This window comes from Apiospora marii (genome assembly GCF_038362585.1).
Source record: "Apiospora marii strain CBS 49790 chromosome Unknown utg000012l_segment0_segment0, whole genome shotgun sequence".
Taxonomy (NCBI): domain Eukaryota; kingdom Fungi; phylum Ascomycota; class Sordariomycetes; order Amphisphaeriales; family Apiosporaceae; genus Apiospora; species Apiospora marii.
In genome coordinates this window covers 1,006,789-1,029,429 of record NW_027117383.1, presented here as the reverse complement: position 1 = coordinate 1,029,429, position 22,641 = coordinate 1,006,789, and the positions used below count along the sequence as shown (strand labels likewise).

The 22,641-nt window shown below is 53.4% G+C and overlaps 7 protein-coding genes across 7 annotated transcripts; 3 read left to right on the top strand and 4 right to left on the bottom strand.

Moving 5' to 3' along the window:
• Positions 1-2,728: 2,728 nt before the first annotated feature.
• On the top strand, positions 2,729-4,276 carry PG985_015140 (uncharacterized protein; the record flags this gene model as incomplete). Its single annotated transcript, XM_066834906.1, has 1 exon — positions 2,729-4,276. One exon carries the CDS (start codon positions 2,729-2,731, stop codon positions 4,274-4,276), a length of 1,548 nt encoding a protein of 515 aa, XP_066677516.1.
• Positions 4,277-4,610: 334 nt separating this feature from the next.
• PG985_015139 (uncharacterized protein) lies at positions 4,611-5,078 on the bottom strand (the record flags this gene model as incomplete). The annotated part of the gene is made up of 1 exon (XM_066834905.1): positions 4,611-5,078. The coding sequence occupies one exon, from the start codon at positions 5,076-5,078 to the stop codon at positions 4,611-4,613; it is 468 nt and encodes a 155-aa protein (XP_066677515.1).
• A 3,963-nt stretch (positions 5,079-9,041) lies between these two features.
• PG985_015138 (uncharacterized protein) lies at positions 9,042-11,813 on the top strand (the record flags this gene model as incomplete). Its single annotated transcript, XM_066834904.1, has 5 exons — positions 9,042-9,173; positions 9,247-10,083; positions 10,136-10,458; positions 10,529-10,876; positions 10,976-11,813. The coding sequence occupies 5 exons, from the start codon at positions 9,042-9,044 to the stop codon at positions 11,811-11,813; spliced, it is 2,478 nt and encodes an 825-aa protein (XP_066677514.1).
• A 2,780-nt stretch (positions 11,814-14,593) lies between these two features.
• On the bottom strand, positions 14,594-15,585 carry PG985_015137 (uncharacterized protein; the record flags this gene model as incomplete). The annotated part of the gene is made up of 2 exons (XM_066834903.1): positions 14,594-15,357; positions 15,429-15,585. The coding sequence occupies 2 exons, from the start codon at positions 15,583-15,585 to the stop codon at positions 14,594-14,596; spliced, it is 921 nt and encodes a 306-aa protein (XP_066677513.1).
• A 1,388-nt stretch (positions 15,586-16,973) lies between these two features.
• On the top strand, positions 16,974-19,366 carry PG985_015136 (HET-domain-containing protein; the record flags this gene model as incomplete). The annotated part of the gene is made up of 2 exons (XM_066834902.1): positions 16,974-17,526; positions 17,580-19,366. The coding sequence occupies 2 exons, from the start codon at positions 16,974-16,976 to the stop codon at positions 19,364-19,366; spliced, it is 2,340 nt and encodes a 779-aa protein (XP_066677512.1).
• A 240-nt stretch (positions 19,367-19,606) lies between these two features.
• On the bottom strand, positions 19,607-20,719 carry PG985_015135 (uncharacterized protein; the record flags this gene model as incomplete). The annotated part of the gene is made up of 1 exon (XM_066834901.1): positions 19,607-20,719. One exon carries the CDS (start codon positions 20,717-20,719, stop codon positions 19,607-19,609), a length of 1,113 nt encoding a protein of 370 aa, XP_066677511.1.
• Positions 20,720-21,172: 453 nt separating this feature from the next.
• Positions 21,173-22,202, bottom strand: PG985_015134 (uncharacterized protein; the record flags this gene model as incomplete). The annotated part of the gene is made up of 4 exons (XM_066834900.1): positions 21,173-21,505; positions 21,592-21,780; positions 21,881-21,963; positions 22,046-22,202. 4 exons carry the CDS (start codon positions 22,200-22,202, stop codon positions 21,173-21,175), a joined length of 762 nt encoding a protein of 253 aa, XP_066677510.1.
• Positions 22,203-22,641: the final 439 nt, after the last annotated feature.

Below are 22,641 nucleotides of genomic sequence, written 5' to 3'. Positions count from 1 at the left end.
CCTCGTGGGAAATCAGGTTATTGGCGATGGAAGCTCTCCAGCAATGGAAAGTTTTATGGACTTCCACCTCCGGATACAGCTAGCTCGCTACAGAGCTGAAGGTGATTTTCTTCCCAACCGGGACAGGTCCTCCAAGCTTAGGTGGGTAGCGCCTGTAGCTATGGGCGCTATGGGGAGCTGACGAGTGGCCCGACAGGGTCCCGGCATGCAAATGCGACCAGCCGCGATCCTCCGCTAAAAGGTAGTAGACAGCACCACCGCGACAAGGCAGATGGGCCTGGGCCTGGGCCATCGGCTGTTCCATTTACCAACGACTGTAAATTTCTTCCAGCGGATTGCGTGCGCGCGCCTGGCCGTTTCTAATCTCGAATTCCCATTTTTAGCTAAACCAAGCAAAAGTTCAGCGTGATATCGTCATCGACTCCATTGGTGCTGGATGAGACGAAAAAAAAAGATGATCAGATTGCTGTGTAGGTCGGTGTAGCCGTGACAACGGATCGTTGGAATGAATCAATGGATCTGGAACATGATGCGACTCCGATCACAATACCCGCCCTTATTGCCTGGCCAATTCCTCAAGTCGCAGCAACAATTGCGACCAATGGTATTTGGTTGATCCGTCAACCCTGAAACCATTACTCGCCGCGATGTTAAGTGACCTGATACCACATCTCAATCTGCATACATGTAGATACATTGTAGCCAGCCTCAAGGAAAGGGTTGGGCAGCTGGCCCTCCAGTGCTTGGTGGTCGTCCAATCTGGCGATGACGCGTGCGAACGAGAACCACTGCTTGCTTGTTTGATTGCGACCCGAGTTTTCTTTCAGCCAGATCCTGTCATGGACCTGCCAAGGACTATCACCTTGGCATCATCAATTTCGACGTGACAGCTTCTCAGGCTAAGGAGGACTCATCTGCTTGCCTCGAGTCAAATACGTCATAGCACGAAAACCACTGGGTACTAGGCTGACTTATCACATTTGAGGCGCAAACCCGTCGAGGACAAAGCAACGGCCACGGGCACCGAGGGGCGCCGGCGGATCTCGATACAGGTTGGCTGAAATGAACGCCTTTCAACTCCTTTGGGCGCGCTCGCTCGATTGCAACAGAAAGGAATGCGCTGGCAGGCACCTATCCGGAGCATCATCTCCAACCTGCCCAACACCGACGAGCAATTTCATTCCGAGTGTGGTTGTAATGCATATCAGAATGCGACTGGCGAGCGTACGCAAGCAGGGATGCATCTGGGGCAGCGGCTGTAGACCCACAATGATGCAAGCATGCGCATCTGGTGTTCTGCCGTCCCATCCGCACATGGGCCCAACAATGAGCAACCTTAATTTTTTGGGATGTCTTTGTTTGGGGCTGTTTCCAATATTTTCAATTGAGGCGTTGTCGACCAATAAAAACTACGTCGCAACTATCATTCCCCCTCACGTGCCCGCCTGTCAATAGCTGGTAACAAAATATTATTACGGACATTTTCACACCCGCATGCTGTCTGCTGTGGGGATTCAATGTCCTTGCGATAATCCAGATCGTTCATGAGGTGGATGGGTGTCATCCCGCGTTTGACAGAGCCCCCGCAAATGGCGTCAACTCTGGCAGTCTTGGCTCCATTCCCGACAATCAGGTGCACACCAGATTTATGAGATCTACGATGATGACTCCATAAACCATAGTAAACATGTCGGAATCCGGCTGTGTCACGAGCGAGCAGGCATCTTGGCCCGAACGAACGAACGCATTGCCCTACAGCGACGCCGGGTCTACCTTTGGTATCGCGGTGCATCTTGGGCTGAGAAGGGTGCAAGCGACCGCTGAAATAGACCTACTCTGCCCAACAGGTAATACCAACATGCCTCTGTATCTTGATCATGCGACTCATCTATTACAACAGGGAAGCAAGCAAAGCATGTCTACACATATTCCGGTGTAAGTATATGCAGGTATACTATAGTGATGGCGATAATATTTAATAGTAGATTGTTTGTTCCGATGAGCATCCCCTGCCGACGATCTCAGGCGACGGTCCGATAACCACCCCCGCAACACCGCGAGAGGAAGCAAGCCGAAGCCTTCTCTATATTACCCAGCTTTTGACGTGTGTCAAGTAAGAATAAACATTAATTGGGCTGAATGGATGCCAATACCCACGTTGCCGTGGTATGTAGATGAGATATGGTTGCTAGATATCGACGTATTGGTATACTAGATTATTGATACGATGTTCACAGTGCATGCATGTGCAGTATACTGGGAGCGATATCACGCATTTGGTCAGAGCCGATTCAAGCCAACTCACCATAACTTCCAAACCAGCAATTTGGGCAAGAGCAAGGCCAGAAGCAGCCACGTCCCTCCCACATGGGGAAATGGGATGTGGTTTGCTCCTCGAATCGTGACAACACCATCATTCAAGGGCAATCGATTTTCAGCGCCATACGAAACGATGCGAGCTTGGCTGTCGTTGGTTCTCCTGGAAAGCCAAGAACCCAAGCAGCTTGCTCTTGCCGGTGGGCGGAAAATCAGTTCCAGCGATTACCAGTGGATCTCGACTGGAGTTTCAAGGTTACACGTCTCAATGTGACTGTCCAAAACACACACATCTACACTCGCTACCGACTTCAGCGGCGTTTTTTTTGGTTGTTTGCCCCCCATAATGCTCGAAAGATGAACTTATTCTTCTCATTATTGCCAACTTGAAATTGATTGTTCTAGTATAGCCATGGAGGCTTTACATCAAGATTTATTTGGGAGGGCTAAGAGCCTGCAGTCCGAAGTTGAGCTATTTGCCGCTCACGTGCGCGACACCCGAGTAGGGATAACGACGCAGCTGCATTCCAAACTGAACTCGCTAAGCTCAGATGTCCAGGTGGACGCCCGAGCTTTGGAAAGGAAGATACAGCAAGTGCGCCAGGCCGACGATCCTGGCGTCCAAGATGTCAACGGGCTGAGCGGCGCCAACCTCCCGTTCTACGAGGCCATCTGGGAAGCGGCCAAAGGATCGAGAGATCTGGTGGACATCAGGTGCAAGATCTGTATAGATCCTACCCGCAAGCCTGCACTGGCACCTGGAAACCGGATCATGCCTTCATTGGGGACCCAGTCAAGTTCCAAGCTGCGCCACATCACAGTCGACGTGATCACAGATGGCGGCCTCGCTTGGTACAAGGTCTCGACCATGGCCAACAGGAAACTGATCTACGATCTTGCCAAAGAGGCCGTCTACTGTGGCGATAGTGAAGATGAGGAAGAGGATCCATTTAACGACGAGGCCGATGATCTTGACATTCCCCTATTGAAGATTGCCAAGGACATCACCCGGGCAGCCGAAAAGCACCGGATTCGTACGAAACAGCCGAAGACGTACATCATTCTTCCGCGAGTCTCTGAAGGCGAAAGCGTCCCGGTTGATAAGCTTCTTCAACTCTGTCGCAAGACCGGGGCGATCATACTGTGTGGTGACGCATTGCCACCCGTGCCTAGCTTCACTACTGAGCTCATGAGGGCCATGTTTCCAAGCCCGTCAGCATCCTTTACAGAAGTGTTGAATATTGATACCTCTGTTCTTGTGGCGTTGGCGTCTGACTTCTCCCACACTGCTGTACCAAGGCAAGGCTGGTATAATCGGCATCATATTGCGCACTGGGAACAGGAGCAAAAGGAGCACTTTCTGCCGACCCATCTGTATCCTATCCTAGGAGACCATGAGCTTGTCTGCGTTACGGAGGCAGCGGAGACGCTCAGGCACATTGTCAACACCATGGGAACACCGGCGGAAAAGGCAAGGGCCCGCGCAATCCTGGGCGACGACGGTGTAGGAACTGTGCAGCAGGAGCTGATTACAGCACTGCAAGCGCTGTCCATATATGATGTACCTTCCACGCTGAGGCTACCAATTCGTGTTGTCGACCAGAATGCGAACGATTGCCAGGAGGCTCTTCCTGATGCAAGTAAGCCCGTGCTAGCCGGCCAACTTAACCCTGGCAGGTCCGTCTTCACCTACGGGTGGGCGTCAGGTCTGACCAGTATCACATGCAACGCCGCCGCAGTCAAACAAATGGCGACTGAACTGGAAAGAGAGTGCGGGCTCGACGACTCGGTTTGGCCTTCCATTTGGGCATTTCCAACGTCTCGGCCGCTCGTGGGAACACCCAAGCCTGAGGGATTAGTCGTGCGTACCAAGAAGCATATTGGGGACTGCCAAACAAACGGCTGCACCTGTGGCTTGGATAGGTTTTACGCCGACAAGAATATCAAGGGGGATCTGTAAGATCAACCCCAGTGGAACGTTCTTCCAATTCAGGATGCTACATCATGCAAGCGGAACGGAGGCACATCGCCCCTGATCTGTCGTACCAACTGCCACATTCTCATCGCAACCGATGGTGAAACGCTTGCTCGCCGAGTGGCGGGCGACACTAACAGGGACATTCCAACCCAATACATAACATGTTCTCGGTACCACACCACCCTCTACACTTTATTCAACAACACACCGAGAAGATCACATTCTTGTCGAAACGAGCTACGATGCGCTTTGGTGACCTAGAATCACTGAGACGATGATACTATCATCGGCGACCACGGCACCCGGATGGAATATCTTAACCTGCTTCGCCAAAGTAGGGTTTCTCCCGCCCCTCAAACTCAAGCGGCCCTGTTAGCACGCGCAGGAATTCAGCAAGTCGCTCAACATGGGGCTCAACATGGGGAAGGATTCCGGGACGGCGATGCTCGATGCACGCTGCGCGGCACGCCACGGGCCGCAGCATTGACTTGCGCTCCTTGTCCCGGCGACGAAAAGGTGGATCTCGAAAGACGGTTTGAAGAATTCGCTTAGAGGGCGACTGCGTCACAGTTCCGACGGCCAGGTCGCGCGTGGTGAAAGACGGCCCAGATATGCGGTCACAACTGGCATTTGGCAGGCGCCGAGCAGCTGAAATGCATGCGTGGGCCGCTCTAGATTCTGTGATCTGCCAGAAAAGGAAAAGAAACGGTGTGGGGAATCGTTCGATTACTTCAATACGATCTGCATAGGCCGTTTGGCCAGGTAGCTGGTCCAAAAGCGGCATAGCTCTTGCACGGAACTGAAGAGCATTTCTCTCTCTCCTTCTCTCGTCGATTCCGATATTGCGTCCAACTCTGCTGACCCTAATCACTATTTGCTTTGCCTGGAGGTTCTGGCTGACACGATTGGTGCGCTTGGTGGCTGGAGCAGTCGGTATCATCAATCAGATGGCACAGGCTTCCCCCCCCCCCCGATGGAATGGAATGAGATCCCCCGCGGGGCAATTGCCAACACAGTTCAGTCCCGCATGCTCGCCATTGACCCTCACGGATCAGCTCTGATTTCTTTTGCGTGCATGGGGCCGCAAGTGCAATTACCAAAGCGGATTTCCGAGTGGAGCGACAGTTCGTGTTTGTACCGACTTCCACCAACGCCGGTGAGCTTGGGTTGACAACTGGGTATCTGGTGATCCACCGTATACTCGAGAAATAATTACAAGTAATCAACATGGGCAGTGCTTCTGGGCAGGGGCTCTTTTAACGATGCCCCGCAACGCCAAGGACTGATAACAGCATCCACAATTGTTAGTAAGTAACGTGGTACTGAAGTCGATACAGTAGGTCGATAGAGCCACAGCGCCGATGGTGAAACACTGATCCGCCACCTGATTCAAGTGGAGAGCAGCCTATGTTGTTGGTTGGTTCACCCCAAGTGACAAGCATTTGTGGGGGTATTACTGGGGGTACAGTCTGGGGGTACAGCCCACTTTTGGCCATTCTCCAGAGCCTCGATGGACCGGGAATGTGTAACGGTATACCTAGATGTCGTCAGATCAGTACCTCTGAAACCGTTCAGGAGTCCACGCTGACAAAACTCGGGGGTCGACTTTTTTCGGCGGCGGCGGCGGCGGTGGTCACACGAACCGATCACAGGAACTTACCGCCATCCAAGATCCACGTAACGATCAGACCATGCAAGGCATCATGGTCACGGCCTTGGTATCAGATTGGGGATTACGGTATCTGGGCCCGGCTAGCTGTAAGCCTTCTAGCAACAATCAATCTTGGTTGTTTTCTCCGCAATACTACGGGGGGCAGGGGGTTGCGCACCGTACATCAATGTGGGTGGACTCCGGGACGGCCTGGCGGTGTCAAAGCACAGGTGCTAACCTAAAGGGGCGGCTTGCCGAGTTCATTTTCTGCCTGTAGGGATGTTACAAGTACCACGGGCAGTAAAGTGGCGAGGCATGATCGGATTTATGACCAGACTTCTCATCGGCGATTCGACAAAGCAACGCATTCGCGTAGACCTACGTCGCAGCTTTGACCTTGCTATTAGGCCAGGTCTGGAGCAACTCGCGGAAAGGACGCCGGGAACGCTCGTTGATGGTATCCCGGTTGAAATCTGCTATCATTAGTACGACACCAGCGTGTCGAGGCGCTATAGGGTCAGTAGTAGCGGTAGATGCTACCTATCGAACCATCGAAGACTTGGCTCCGCAGGCCTCACATAAGGGACTGTACACCGACTGCCCATCTCCTGCATAACTAGACGCACCAGACGAACATTCGATCCACCGCTGCTTTGATAGTGCCTGCAATGACGGCTGGGCCATGGATCAAAGACCTCAGTCCAAGCATACCGGTTTGACTGGCTGGTCTATCGCATCCATCCTAATGCAATGCACCGGTGAATCAGACTGTTGCTGATCGCATTTAACAACCGCGAAATCTCTACGTTCTCAGCTCTCTCGTCTCTTCGCCCCTTCGGCTCAACATGGATGACAAACCATTGATCCAACAAGCAATGAGACATGCACAAGTCCTTTGACTGTAACGCATGACATTCAGTCCATGGCTTCCTCATCTCCCGAAGCAGAACATTCAACAAGGCCCGCATACCCGTTGCTTGAAGTGGACCACCGGTTTGGCACCCTACCGGAAGCTGGGCGAGGCCCTCCCGGCCACCCCCTCCTCGTCGTTCTCCATGAGAAGCTGTTGGCCAGAGCTATGCAAAGACGTAGCACCCGTGGTGGGACAGGCAAGGATCGTCACGCCCAGCAGCATGCCGTCTCGTCAGCGACACCTGCAGATACGGATCTCCGACGCACGGCACTATCTTTGCTGGGGTGGGGACAATGACCAGGGAACAGATTCGCAGTAGGGCCCTTTGATTGGCGCAAAAGCACGTCAAGCTAATGTCACTTGAGGTAGCCTACCTATATCCACCTCTACTCCGACTGAAGCTCGGCCGGGACCACATCAAAACCGGTCAGACGTTGGTAGTAGGCGGGTCAGGGCAACGTCTATGTACATACTTGGAGTATCCATACCCATGTAGTCGGCGACTGCTATTGTGCCCCTTACTCTGTCGGAAGACTGCAACAGATAGGGCTGATACGGCACGATTGAGACCCACGAGCGAACGATCTTGAGCACTGTGGTATTACTACTCTGTTGTCTGTTTATGCTTGGTCTTAGTCCACTTACAAGGCAGGTATGTACAAGGCCCCTTCTTTGCTTACCAGCAGATATTGTAAGCAATGCAATAAGCCGCGTAAGCCTTCCCGTTGAAGCTTTCTGGCTCAATATTTTGAGCTGAACGGATACATATGTTGTTTGCGGGCCCAATCGCGTCTCTCCAGCCAGTCAAGTCATGTCATAAACCGCCGACTCCTCTCAACGAATCCGAATTCTTTGGCATGCGCACGCGGGATTATTCCGGCTCGTCTCGTCGCTTGATATCAGTACTTGACACTGGGCCGTACATTCAACCCGAAAAGATTTGGTATCATTCCGGCGACAGCACAAAAGAAACCACCACGCTGTTGCCAAATCCCATGAGGGTCCCAGAACCGAGACGATCGAGTTTTAGCCTGTTTCGATATGCCCCGTGTATCTGTGTTACCATATGTCAGCGGTCGGATTGCCATATGTCGGCGGTTCGACACTTCCTACCAAGATAAAGCAGATATGCCGAGGCTCAGCTATCCTAAAACGAACAAATATTCCGATGGCTGCGTTGCAGCCACCACCAACGTTGAGAACGCCACTGACTACATTTTGGTAGCTGAAAAAGAAAAGAGGGAAAATCATATATCATATCATTATGATGATCTAGCGCTGACTGATTGAAGCAGGGTTGCTGATGCCTGGCAGGGGTGGACAGGGGTGACGGATTTGACAGCAGCGATGACAGGCGTTGATGGGGCCCCTTCCTGTACCACCCCTGGACAACCCCCCTGTACCCCCCCTGGACAGCCATTTCTCCAGCAGGGGTTTGGGGCAGCGTCTGCAACCAATTGAATGGCAGCGTGGCCACGTGCCGTCATCCGTATGCATGCAACGAGATATCGAGTGCATCCCTACTGTTGTTCTTTCCCTTTTCTTGATTTCGTTTTGCTTATTCCTCTTCGTTTGCCAAGTAGTGCTGCAAAGGACCGTCCAGGGGTGGAGGACTGGGCCTGGGCAAATCGTATAGGCTGGCTTGCATAAACGTCGTATATCTGACTGCTGATCATACATTTGCGTAGGTGAAATGCCGGCAAAGATTACCGCCCCTCGCCAGCCGGTCGGCAGTCCTGCCCGCTTTTTGACTTTGTCCGTCCACCTTACCACTTGTCGAGAAAAAGGACAAAAAGGAAGGCTAGAGTTCACTAGTTTCGCCACATAGTGTCTCATCAGCTGAGGGAGCAAGGCCAAGTTGGGAAGATCCGATGATAGATCATTCACTATCCCCCTTGAGCGTCCTTTTACTCGACACGAGTCCGGTTTTCAGACGTCGAACATACACCATAGTTGTGCAATACTCGCGGCTACTCCGTCACCACCAATAACTTTGTGCAACGTCGCACTTTCCTCCAGTCACCAGGCCTCCTGTTGGGAACGACATTCGCCTCTAAGTTATATAGTCTGGCCTGCCCTGCTTGGATCTCGAGATGCATTTGTGGATATGATGATGAAAACGGCTGCACCTTGATGTATGATCCGCCTCTGTAACAATACCTGAACCCAAAACCGAATTCACCATGTCGTACAAGGCTCTTGCACCGCGCCCTGCCTATGGCCGCCTTAATCCAGAGCCGACAACACCGCCCCATCTCAAGAGGAAGCCGACGCCCAAAGTCGCCTGTGAGACCTGCCGCAACAGGAAGACTGCTGTAAGTAGCGCCCCCGAGCATGACCGGATTCCAAGGTTACCCTGGAGCAAATCTCTTATAGCCTCGACTCTAGTGCGACGGCAAGCGTCCGTCTTGTTCCAAGTGTACCAGAAAGCTGCTGCCATGCCGATACAGCACTACAGGAGAGCGCCTAAAGCAGCGAGTGCAGGACCTACAGTCATCTCTAGACAGCCACATTGAGCTGGTGACCTTACTGTCCAACACCTCGGAGGAAAACATCGTTCAGGTTCTGCGTGAGCTCAAGGCAGCACCAGAGCCCCTGGCCTTCCTTGCGACTGCTAGGAGCGACAACGATCCACAGCAGCAAGGGAGAAGGGCATCGACAGACACGAGCGTGACCGGGAGTCTTCACTCCTTGTCGAGGGTGGACCTCGAGTTCGACGAACTGACTGCTCGCTATCAAATAGCTTATCCCGTACTCCCGCCGATACAGCTCGCCACAGTTGACCCTCGACCGCGTTTTTCCGTCCCAGCATTCGAGCCCAACGCAGGCCAGCAGCTCCTTTTTGACATGGGAGCAGCAAGACTGAACAGCCCATCGACACTCCTACAAACACCACAACTTGGATCGACGGATCCCTTGGGCAGCTTAACAGCGACCTTGGCTCGTCGACTGCGACCTTCTCCTCAGAGGGACAGTTCACTGTCGCCGGAACCACTGACACAGCCGTCGTACATCGATGAGCGCCTACGCCGCTTGCAGATCGACTACTGGACAAGCGTGCCCGTCAGTAATGGCTTTGCAGCCACCGTCATTTCTGCCTACTTGGAAGTCGACCATCCCTGCTATGCCTTCTTCGACGTTGATCTCTTCCTCCACGACCTTGTCAACCTAGGAATTACCTTCTGCAGCCCGTTTCTTGTCAGCTCCATACTGTCCCAAGCATGTGTAAGCCTACATTCAAATATTTCCACGAAAACAGTGGTTTTAATGAGTATAGTATAACTGCGCTGCCATCGACTCGCGGACGTCGGCCCTCGGCCGAGCATTCTTTGAGGAAGCCGAGATGCTCTACAGGGCGGAGCGCATGTCGGACCTTCTGCCCAACGCCGCGGCCCTCGCTATTTTCAGCATGGTGTGCACACTACAATGCCGGGAGGAACTGGCTTTGGAAACACAGCGACTGAGCCGCCAAATGGCAGAACGTATGAAGCTGTTCGGGGCCGCCCACGAGGAGACCAACCGGAAGCACTTCAACAGTATGCCGTCATACATGAAAGTTGCATCTGCGCAGACGGCTTGGGGCCTCTACAACTGGCTAAGGTGCGTATTATTTGCCACGATCCCGGCTTGCTGCTCTTAGGTTCGCTTTCGTTGCTAATTCAGATTGTAGTCTTCGTACGTATTTTTACGAAGCCATAGCTATCGAATATCCCCCGATTGTTCCCATCCCCGGTGAACGCCCCGGGGACCGACGAGACACCATGCCCAGCCTCGACTGGCCGGAACATTCTCTGCCGGACTGGATGGGCTGCGCCTTCTCGTCCTTGTGCAGACTCTGGGTCCTTGCCCAAGAGATCGCGGCCGTGTACTTTGTTCATCGACAAAAGCCCCTGGTCGAACGGGTATCCCTGGCCTTTGCCGAAAGCAAGTACACCAAACTCCTCGAATGGGTCGCGACCCTCAGGCCCGAACTCAAAAGACGAGAACAAAATACGCCAGTCGACACGCTACTCTTCCAGTAAGTCCTGTCTTATTTCTCTAGAATGGAATGTCTCACTTGGAGGTCCCACTTCTCAGACAGGGGTGATAATTATCTAACCAACCGTGGATACAACAGTATGTACCTCCACACCATCATCCTCACACTTTTCCGCCCCTTTCTCCAGGACCCGCAGCGACACCAGAAGTTACGCGTCTTCACTTCGGCCGACAGCTCCCCCGGCGCCATCTACGAGGCCTCGATCAACCAGATGAAGCACATTGTGATCCAACACCACCTCAACTACCCCAACAAGCTATCCTCCAACTTCGCCTATGCTGGGTACATGCAGCTCTCTAGCGCCATGGCTGGGTCAGGGGCCCCCGGTTCTACATCGGGAATAAGGGACACACAAAGCCAACGGCACGAGGAGCGGTGCTACTTTGATATCTGCATGTGCTTCTTCCAGGACGCGTACCTCCAACACGCCCTAGCCATGCCCATCGCGCAGGGCCTCCTGGCCATGGCCCTCGAGAGCCGCCTGATCACGGCGCCCAAAGCGCGCAAGATCCTGCAGGGACTGGAGACACGCGGGGCACACCACCACCGCGCCTCGCGATCCCAGTCGAAAGTGACGTGGCAGATCATTGTCAACTTTGAGCTCGCCGTCGTCGACACTGACGCCGCGCGGGCCCATGCGCTGGCTTCCAAGCTCGAGGACCAGGTGCTGTTCGACGAGTTCACTAACACGGCTACAACGACCGCGACGGCCACCGACGACGGCAACGACGAAAACTACCCAGGCGAATACGAGGATGTGTACGGCGATTACCACGATAATAACGAGCACGGCTATGAAAGTAGCTCGGCGCCGAGCGGGTCGGTCGTCAGCCCCGGCCTCTACAGGACCCCGGCCAGCGAGGTGTGCACAGACTTCAACCAATGCTGGATGATGGATGGGTGCGATGGGGGCTGACATGCACTATACTATACAACAAAGGGGGGCAACCTCCTCAGTACGCGGACGGTGGATGTAGAGATCTGGTTCCAGAACAGTTTGCTCAGTAATACATCATTAATAGAATATGCCAATATTTTTATTACACAATTTCCACACCCACCGAGTTTGAGGCAGAAACGCCGGAAGCAGGCCGCTGCTAGAATACTTAGCTACAAAGGCACTTCATCGTCTTTCAACGTAGGCCCTCTTTCCCCATTGGCCATGGATGGACATGGCCGTCGCTCCTAGGGGAGAACCATTGCTACCTTTACAGTTCATGCAGCGAAAGGTCTGCATGATGAAAAGCAATATCACAACGCCGTCTCCATCAGGTGTACCACTATCAAGTGCTACCTGGTTTGCGACCATGTCTAATGTGTCACGGTATTCGCGCTACCTGGGGTTCTATCGACGACGTGCTTGAAGGAAGGGGTTTGACTCAGCGAGACACAAGTCAGCTTAGGGACTGGCCGTTCAAATGACGATGCCTGGCAATTGTCCCCACCGACGTTACATGGCAGGCACAGCGGTAGCTGCCCAATCAGCGGCCTCCTGTCGCCAATCTTTCTTCTACCTGTGCTGGATGCATAGGTAGTGCAGCACCCTAAGCCCCATGTCAAATAGGACTATGCATGCACAAGTGCAGTGGTCATCACCAGAAACTCGCCGGACCTTCCGGCGGGGACTAGGTATTGTCTGAGGGACCGGGTTAGGGGTAGTCCGCCCCCCGTAGGACGAATGGCAGGCCCCTGTCGAGGGGGATTGCTACGTACTGATCGGCCGGATGATTAGCGTCGGGGTTTAGACAGATACATAGCATACTGTAGCACAACGATGGTGCATGAAACGATGATGATCAATCCTGGGCTGGACACCCTCGCTCGCCCCCCTGGCCTGCCTAGTCTCGTGAGAGGGATCTCCCGCCAGCCTTCCCGAATGCAGAGAGATGGGCAAAGTCAAAAGTAGATCACGCTTGGTTCAATGACCCCCATGGACTCGCAAGCCTGGACAAAATAGGACTGGCTCCCCCTCCATTCCCCGGCGCGTCTAAGCGCTGACAGCGCTAGGGGTAGGCAATATCGGGGGTTCCATAGTAAGTAGGCAGACATGCAAGAGCCGAGAGGCCAAGGCGATAGCAGTTGGCGAGGGTGGGGCCGTTATACTGGGGGCAGGGCAATCACGAAGAAAGGTCTGGACCGCGTATGGTATGTGCGTGGCTTTCCATGCCCCACGGGGTAGGGACTTGCCAGTATCCCCCATGGCGAGTTGATGTGATTGGTATTTACCTGATCGGACACGCCAGCCTGTCGATCATGTACAGAAAGTGTTCAACCTACATTGGAGCAACGCTTTCGGCGCCAAGAGGATCGTTGGCGTGGACCGTTTTGGGTCATGTGAGAGGTCCACATTCTTCCGACTGAGCTCTTCGGTGAATAATACCTCATAGTTATCTCACACGTTGGAGGTGGCTGAGGTCTTGGTCGATGGAGGGTGATAGGTTTCAATGTGAGATGTGATTGATTAATGGCTCTGGTAGGAATTGATTTGAGATGAAGCAACGCAGCGTGTAGCATCCAAGTTGCAATGACGCGCCAATGTTGGCCCTCTCGAACGACGTCCAAATAGCCATTCTGATCAGTAATCCTAGTGGTCCACACCGTCCCTCACCGGTCGGCCCCTCGTCGTTTCACAATCGCGTGTGCATCGAGATTATATTTAGGGGCCGGGATACAACCTCGCTGTCAACCAGGTCACACCGTCATGCACCTTGGCGGTGCCGGCCGCGAGGTGGCACGATCAGCACGCGGTCTATCGCTCTGGGAGTGTGGGAAAATGCGACTCTACTTAGGAACGGCTGACTAAGGGTGCTCGCGGCGGTAGGTGTTAACGTTACACACCTCCCCTCGTGCCTGAGAAATAAGCGGCGCGCTCGTGGCGACTAACACGTTTGCAGGGCTATAGTCCGTATCACATATCCTGCACAGGTAGGATTGACAAGCGTCGGCCGAGAGATTAACGGAGATCCACATAATACATCATCCTGGCTACCTACCGAGCCCTACTCCTTAAAGGTGATCGGTGATGGGTGTCCCTATCCCCTGGCGCTTAGGCCAGCCGCGTATGGCGGGATCTTTCGTCGGCAGATCCTAGCCAGGGTACGTACGTTGTTTATGTCCAGTACTAGTAGCCCTCTTTTGTTTTGGTTTCTAAGCCTTACGAATCAGACTTTTGCATATTGTTGCATCATATTGGGTCTCACGAGCAATTGATCCGAGTAAACTCCCTAGGAGCTGTTTCATTCGTGGATTCTCAATTCTCCATCGCATTATCTCTATTCTCTACCCTGGAATAGTGACCTTCGAAGGAGCATTGGCTACGCGGAGAATTGCAGTCTCGCCAGTTTCTCTTGAGCGCGTGAGTGGGTCGCGAGGGGAGCGTACCGTACCAATCGCGGGATATCAACAAGGAGTGCTCAGGCCAGGCAAGTATCCGCTATGAGCAACTTCTGGTTCTGCCCGTTGGCCTTTCTGCGATTCTGATCATCTTGCATCTAGTACTGGTTTGATATCTCATCATATCCCAGAGAAACGGACAGGAAGAGAAACAGCCAGATTCATCAAATAATAGTCAACGCTCTAGATAAGTACACACAATTTTCGAACCCCTCTAGCGGCGCAACAGATGGGAGGTGAGTGTACGCACGGGTCACATCTTACCCCTCGTCTTACAATCACTTGTCAACATTCTGAACCGACCTAGCATTGAGGAGTTCCGGGCGAGTTCTCATTGTCCGACGAAACATCGAGCGAGATGTCCTTGTCGCCTTTCGCGTCCTTGAGCTTGTTGCTGAAGCCACCCTCGTCCTTGAAGTTGAGATAGGCCGCGCCGAAATCGCCGTTGACGAGAGCCGTGCGGACTGTATCTGGGAGGCCGTTCCAGCTGAGTAGGGCGCCGGACTGGGAGGGGTCAGCGTTGATGAAAAGACTAGGTACGTTTCTTTCCTCTGTATCTCCTTCTCGGCTGTATACAGCGATAGCAATAGATGGAGCACTTACAAACCACTTCCCATGATGATTCTCCACCTCATCGTCCGCCTCATTCGCAAACCGGAAATCGTGCGTCAGCCCGCCGTCCTGGTGATACACCACCTTGGGCCGCGCGCCCTCGAACCGCACGTCGGCCGCGTCCCTCACCTCCCACCCCTTGTGCTGCGAGACGGCGACGTAGGCGGCGCGGTCGGCCCCCTCGCGCGCCCAGACGGTGACGTGCTCCCAGTCGTGGCGGTGGCCCACGCCGCACGACCCGTGGACCGACTGGTCCTTCTCGAAGTAGTAGGCGTACATGTGGGCGCACCAGCCGTGGTTGCAGCGCGCCCGCGCGTACACGTTGTTGTTGTCCAGGTCCGACTTGTCGCGGCAGTGGCCGTTCTTGTCGCCGCCGCACTTGAGGCCCGTCGCGATGGTGCCGGCGGCGTCGACGGCGGGGCTGTTGTAGCAGCCGTCTTTGTCGAAGTCCATGACTGTATGGGGAAGTTTGTTAGTGGGCTAATCTCGAGGGTCGTCCGATCGACCGCTGTGGAGTGGTACTTACCGGGCTGGAAGCGCTTGTCTGCGTCCGTAGCGCAGCCGGGCAAGGCCTTGGGTGGATCGCGCCGGAGAAGTCCAGCTGCATCCACGGCCGGAACCAGGGCCGCCGCGAGAAGCAAGACGCTCTTCAGGGAGAGGGATTGGAATGTAAGGGGAGCCATTGTGAAGCTATTCTTGAAGTGGATGAACGGTTGCTAATTCAATATGCAGAGCTGTTCAACTGTGCTTCAGTTGCTGTGTGGAGTTTGATGTGACTTCAGACTATGAACATAGGCAAGCTTGCTCATTTATATATCTTCTTAGGTTTGTATGCCCCTGAGTCTCAAGGCTGTTTTTCTCTTAAAGAGACCAGGGGCGGAACTACTACGAACTACATACATTATCTCAAAATGGTACGACATAGTAAGCGACGAGGATAAAAGAAAAAGAACAGCCTATTTTTATCAACATGCATTTCCAGCCGTGTGTTGATTGCACCCGCCCAGATTTGCAAATGCCTACAGTTGCTCGCAACTACTGTCGATCGCCGGGACGATCGTGTAACTCGGCTGCCTGAAACAACTCTCTGGTTCAATACTACCAGGGCGCAGATGTGTAAAAACGGACGGAGTCTTCTCGTGGCGAGGATCTTGGGGGCGAGGCGTTTGGGTCGACCTCAGCTTCTTGGCGGCTGGCGCAGCTGAACCAACTGTCTCTAATAGGACATAATGATTGGTTGACTGCGTCATACCTACCAGAGTCTCATACGCTGCTTACTAACGTCAATTCAAGGAAAACAACGAGGATCGCGAACACGGCCACGGTACTTTCTGGAGGTAGAGATTAGGCGGGGACGATTTGATGGAAGACCAGTATCGATCAAGCCTCAACGGCGAGGTGCAAGTAGAAAACAAATCAACGTAGCATAATGGTATGTATTCAGCCTGGACAAGGATTCTGAACGGTTCTTGGGGTCGGCTCAAGATGATACGGCCATTGGAAGGCTGTAGCAACCATATGCATATTCTTGTGGTCAACTATCTATTAAGCGCTTCAGCTCGGTTATATGATCCTCGTCAATGACGGCCTGCTTCCAGCTGCCATCGTCTATGCCGCCACTCTTCTGTCGCTAACCCATTTCTCTCGGATGTCGGTCGACCGCTCCCTCCTTTTCCACCCCGTCACTACTTGTCCATCGTCAATGCCAAATTCATCGCGCCCCGACTAAAGCTTTCCATCCCCAAGCCTCCAGTACCCTCCCGTCGCCAGCAACATCCGGTCTGTATCAGCCCTTACCAGCCGCCCCTCGCCAACGCCACCCCCTCCTCTGGTACAACCGCAAAAGCCACATCCAGCCACGCTGGCCCTGATCGGGTATGTAAGGCTGTGTACGGCCTTGGCACCAAAGTGAGTTTTGTATTAGATTAGGTGGCGTAATGCGAGATTGTTACTAAGGTCATGTGACAAGCTGGTGAGGGGTATTGCTTTAGGCAGAGACAGAAAGCAAATCTCAGCCTGATCAGAATCTTTGCCAGACGAACGACCGCACAACACCCCACATCAGCAGATCATGGAAGACATCGATTCATCTTTTAAGTCTAAAACAATCGAGTTGAAGCGTGCGCTCACAGCCCATGGACAACTGCCGGCACATAGATGCCAGCATTGCGAGGCGGTGCTATCTGCTTTGAATCCCCCACTCGGCCGCCGGCGCCTTAGAGATGGGTACGAGAAACTCTTCACAATTGTAGAAACAAAGGCCCGGGTTGGAGAACTAGCGAGATCTGGCTGCAAATGGTGGTCACAGATAAACTCGCTCATGAGGTATCTCTTGTCTATGAACAGGAAAGACTTTGCCGATGTTTTTCCGGAATCTGGTCGAGTTTTCCTCGACCCGTTTGATACTTCGGATCCAGAGCTCCCTCCGGCTCTAATCGAACATGAGGGATGTGAATACTATACCGAGGAAGAGCTCTGCATTGACTTAGATCACAACCAGCTCTACGTGGAAGTGGCTCGCTACGCCCCCGAGGACCGGCTCAAATCCACGTACAACAGAGTAGGAGTGTATCTGGCCGAGGGTGGTCACGCATCGCACGTTATGACAGTTTTTGGTCATCCCAGTAAGCACGGAACCTCGAATCGCTTCGCTTTGTGGCAAGGCTGACAGTAGCAGGTAGCTCCGTGCGGGGAACTGAGCACCTTGCCTCCCCCATTAACGTTGAGCCCGGGAGCACATCGTCATTCGCCCTCGCAAGGCATTGGATTGATTACTGCACCCATATTCACGACTGTGGTATTCAGAATGCACCTGCATCGATGCCCCGTATCCTGTTGGACCTCAAAGGCCCTGATATGGAGAACCATATCTGTATCACGGAGACCGAACCTCTCTCTCGGGCCCCTTATGTTGCCCTTTCTTATTGCTGGGGACGTCAGGCCCAGAGGGTTACCTTGACAGGACAGGAAAAGGCGCGACTTCTCAAAGGTATCAACCTTGGGAAGTTTGATCCAACTATCCAAGATGCTATTAAAGTCACCAGGGAACTGGGATTCCGATACTTGTGGATCGATGCTTTATGCATAATACAGGATGACATTGTGGATAAAGTACACGAAATCGCCCACATGCACGAAATTTACAGAAACGCCGCTTTTACAATTATCGCGTCCAGATCCGCCGGTGTAACCGAGGGCTTCCTTTCATCTCGCGAAACCACTGGAGCCAAGTGTCCCAACACCATCTTCAGTCTCGTCGGTGGTAATGATAACAAGGACAATCCCAACAGTATCATCACCACAATGGACAACGAATGGGAGATAGAGCCATGGGAAACTAGGGCTTGGACTTTGCAAGAGAGGCTATCATCCGGACGGATCTTACGATTTGGCATGCTCCAGACAAATTGGACTTGCCATCGCAGCGGATCCCCCTATCGAGATTGTGATGGATATATCCTAAATTTCCAAGAAACATTCTTTAAGGAACGCGACCTCATTGTCGCCGCGGATGTAATGAATGGGAGGCCTACAGGGCTACATAAGGACGATTTGCTGCAGGTCTGGTACAATGTTATTGTGTCTTACACGCGTATGGAGCTCTCTTATCCCAAAGACCGTTTACCTGCTATCTCGAACATTGCGCGAGCTTTCGCGCGGGTATTGGATGATGACTACGTCTGTGGTCATTGGCGATCATCACTTCATTTTGATCTCTTGTGGGAAGCTTACATGAGCAGGCGGGATATTCCGAGTATCTCATGGAGTTGGCTTAACGCCTGTGGAGTAATTTATTGCGATTACCGTGAAAGCCCTTGGTATCCCAAATATCCCACGGTTGCCGATGCCGACTTTCAATTCGTGAATCACACATCGGTACTTGTTTCAAATGAAGACCCGTATGGTGCAGTTGACTCGGCTACACTCACGCTACGAGGACTTTTGACCCCCTTCCCCTTCAGCAACATACGTTCGTTGACACAATCAGCTACTGCGAATGCATTGATTGCAACAAATTTGTCTCAGGACGGTAGGGACAGACCAAGATTACAAGAAGAAAAGGTTCAGGCCGATCTAAAGCTCGAAAGTCCCCACCATCACCTTGGGTATCTCCTTAATGATGATCGCTTCTGTGGTAAGCTCCGACCGGATGAAGATACAGATGACTTGGAACGCGTGGAGGCGATAGAACTGTTCAGCAAATCACCAATGTTTCTCTTTGTCACTGCGTGGCTACTGACGAGGGATCTGGACCCTCCATGGGTAGCCGGATTGATGTTACATTACGACGAGGAGCAACATAAGTTCCACCGAGCAGGGGTATTTTTCTTGAATCCGTGGGTCTTTACTCATTGGCACCTAAGGTTACATGAGCGTCTACCAACGATAGAAGAGCGCACTGAGAGGATCAGAGAGCTTTGGGGCGGTGTCAAGAATGTTAGAACGGTTTCTATTATTAGGTAACAAGTGGAGAGGACATGTATCTCTTTTGGGCTCTCATGATTGATTGATCCCAGCATCGAAGGTTCGAACGCCTGCCTTAAATAATACTCAGCATGAATGAGTACTGTACAGTAAACAACGACATCATGTCATCGTCACACTAGTCAACTTGTTTTCGTTATATGTAAAGGACCCAATAGAATGAAGAACCAGGGAGCGTGACGGTCGAACCATACCAGGTCGCTGCGCCTTTTGCAACCTCTATTCCAAGAGGCTTGAAATAGCCATACGCTTGTCCCGCAGCACAACCGTCCTGGTTTCCGGAAGCGGCTCAGACTCAATCCGCATCCAGTCAAAAGTTGATTTATCGGCCAGGGCAAGCGTCTCCTCGTAGTCCCGGTTAAAATAGTGAATACCATTGTCCCCCGGGTCCTCCTCGCGCGTCTTCTGCGCCACATCCTCGTCGCCCGTACCCGTCGCGAACCAGAAGTGCTCGAGATCGGTAAGCCGCACCCGGTAGCAGTCGCACAACGGGGGCCCGCCCCCGCGAACGTCGGATCGGTCCAGGCGCAGCTGCGGCTCCGCCTCGACCATCTTGACCCAGAACTCCCCCAGCCGCGGGTACAGATCCGCCGCCGCCGGGCCGACCGCCCCTCCCGCCCCCTGCAGCTGCTCGATGGTCTTGGCGTCCAGCAGGATGCACGTCTTGAGGCGCCGCTTGGCGAAGGCGAGGGGCTGGTACAGAGTCGGCCTGCCGTCCGGCCCTTTCGGCCGCCAGCGGGCCAGCGCCCAGCGGCGGAAGTGGTGGCTGACCTGGCCCACCGTGGCGTCAGCTAGGACCGCCGGGTCCTCCAGGACGTCGTTGACGAAGCGCCTGTCGACCTCGTCCTCGGCGCGGCGGTCGGCTTTTGTGGGGTGATCTGCGGGCCAGCGGTTGTGGGGGTTCTCGATAAACGGCCGTATGTCTTCGTCGATGCGGGCGAGTTCCTGCTCGTAGGGGGCTTGGACGGCCCTCCGGATCGCCGTGAGAGCGTTCTGGAACTTGGCGTCCCAGCTGCCCGCGCCATTTGCGCCCCGATCGTCGTCGTATGCGGTGCGGACGATGGTGTAGCCCCAGGTCCGGGCGCGGTAGTCTCCCGGGTGAGCATGTGTGGCCAAATTCCAAAGCGTGATGACGGCATTTGTATTATGCTTTCGAAAGGGGTCCATGGCGATCCTGTACTCTTGCATGATCTCCGGGGTAAGGTAGGGTTGTCCCTCGCAAACTCTCTCGATGAGTCTGAAGTCATCCAGCTCCTCCTGCCCCTCGGGGTCGCCCGCACTCCATTTGTTGGCGGATACCAGTAATGGGAGTCTATGCGGATGGTTCGACATAGTGCTGCAAGTTTCCTGGTCACCAAGACGGCAAGTGGTTGGTGTTGGACGTAGAGCCGAAATGGATGTGTTGTTGACTTCTTGCAGTGAAACATCAGATCTCGACCAAATCGGCCCGTACTGAATGGATCCCGCTAATTTCCCCCGTGGGTGGGACCTCTTAGGCTGTTGCCTGGACGGCCAGAGCCAGGCTGGGCGGATGCGTTTTCAGAGCAGCATTTACCAACGGTTATATTGAGGGAAGACCCTTACTTGGCAAATAAAATAATTCACTGGACAACATAAGTTGTTCGAGACTTCATGAGCATGTACTCTCAATACATATTTGATCGAACCACATTTCATTCATGACGGCGTCTCAACCCATCCCAAAGCTCCCCTCCCGATCCCAGTTAGCCAGTGCTCATATCTCTCGAGGGAATGAAAAGTTCATAGTATCAACAGCTTGTTCACCTACACTCGAGAGGAGCGTTCAGACATGGCATCGTTGCCCCCCTTATGGCCAGTTTGGCGCGCTGGGCTTTCAACATCATCGGCCGCCCGAGTTCTCTTCTTTCGCAGGAGCTTGAACGCCAGCAGACCGACAATGGCGAAGGAACCAACGATGGTGCCCACGGCGATGCCAGCCTTCTCTCCAGCTGTGAGTCCTCCGGCCGAGGAAGCAACCGAGGCGGGACTCGAGGCCCCTCCTACGACGGTTGGGGTCTTGGGCGGCGGGTTGAAATCTGAGGTGGTGACATTGAAGCAAGGCACGCTGAGCGTGAAGTCCTTGGCTTCGACGAAAGTCTATCATCGCGCAGTGCTTGGTGTCAGCGATATAAAGGACAATGGCTTATCAGTTTCGGACTGGATCAAGAATAGACGAGACGTACAACATCTGCGCACGCGAAGAAGCTTTGCTTCGCATCACCTTGCTCTTTGGAATCGGATGCCCAGTACTCGAGCTGAATGGTCGCGTTGCTCCCAGCCTTGACCGACTCGGGAGTGGGGTCAATCTTATAGCACTGGTGTCCTGGCTCGATCTTGGTGATGTTGCTGACGACTTGTTGGTTGAAGTCACTCTGCACACGAGGTTCTGAGAAGCCCGATCAGCCAAAGGCCCATTATTCATATAACCGGGGATAATCGTGGTTTGGTATTGGGATAATCGTGGATAAGTACTGAGGACTTGCCATTGTCATAAGCAATCTTGAATGCCACCTGATATGCTTCATCGGCGATAGACAACGCGACCTCCCCTTGGGCTGTTGAGATTGCAGATTGTGGTCAGTAAGGTACGGTTTCTGATGGGCGGTGTACTCCCAGACTACTAAGACCATTACTCACAAAGAGGGAAGATGGTCCTGTTTGTCACTCCCGAGGCGCTACCGCAAGGGCTGATGTTGTCTGCTGCCGCGCTCCAAGGCCGGTCGCTGGGCCATAAGAAGGCGACAGGGCCCATCTCGGTGCCTTCTGCTCCTTGTCCATGGAATTGCTGAGCCATGTTAGTTGTTAGCACTGTTCGGACTATGGTGGAACACTCGGGCTTCAACAAATCCAGGTTCAAGTGGCACCTTTGGCTCCGAGTCTGGGGACGAGAACGGTTTTATGCGAAAGCATACAACAAGTGAGGGGCCCCAGTTGAGAAACACCCGGGTCAGACTCCGGCAACGGTAGGACTCGGTCATAATACGCAGGCCATCTGCCGATGTAACCACTTACACCGTCACATGCAGACCTGAGCTAGTGATGTAGGATTCTCTCCTCGTACGATCATCGAGCCGCTACTCCTGTCCAACCATTGATGGGCTCGATACTGGACAGGGGTGCTGGGTGGATGAGCGCCGTCTCTCGAGATAGGAAATTGTCCACGATTGCAATCAAAATAACCCGTTTGAAGCACCTGTTTGGTCGCCACTGCCATGACGCGAGGAGATGTTTGG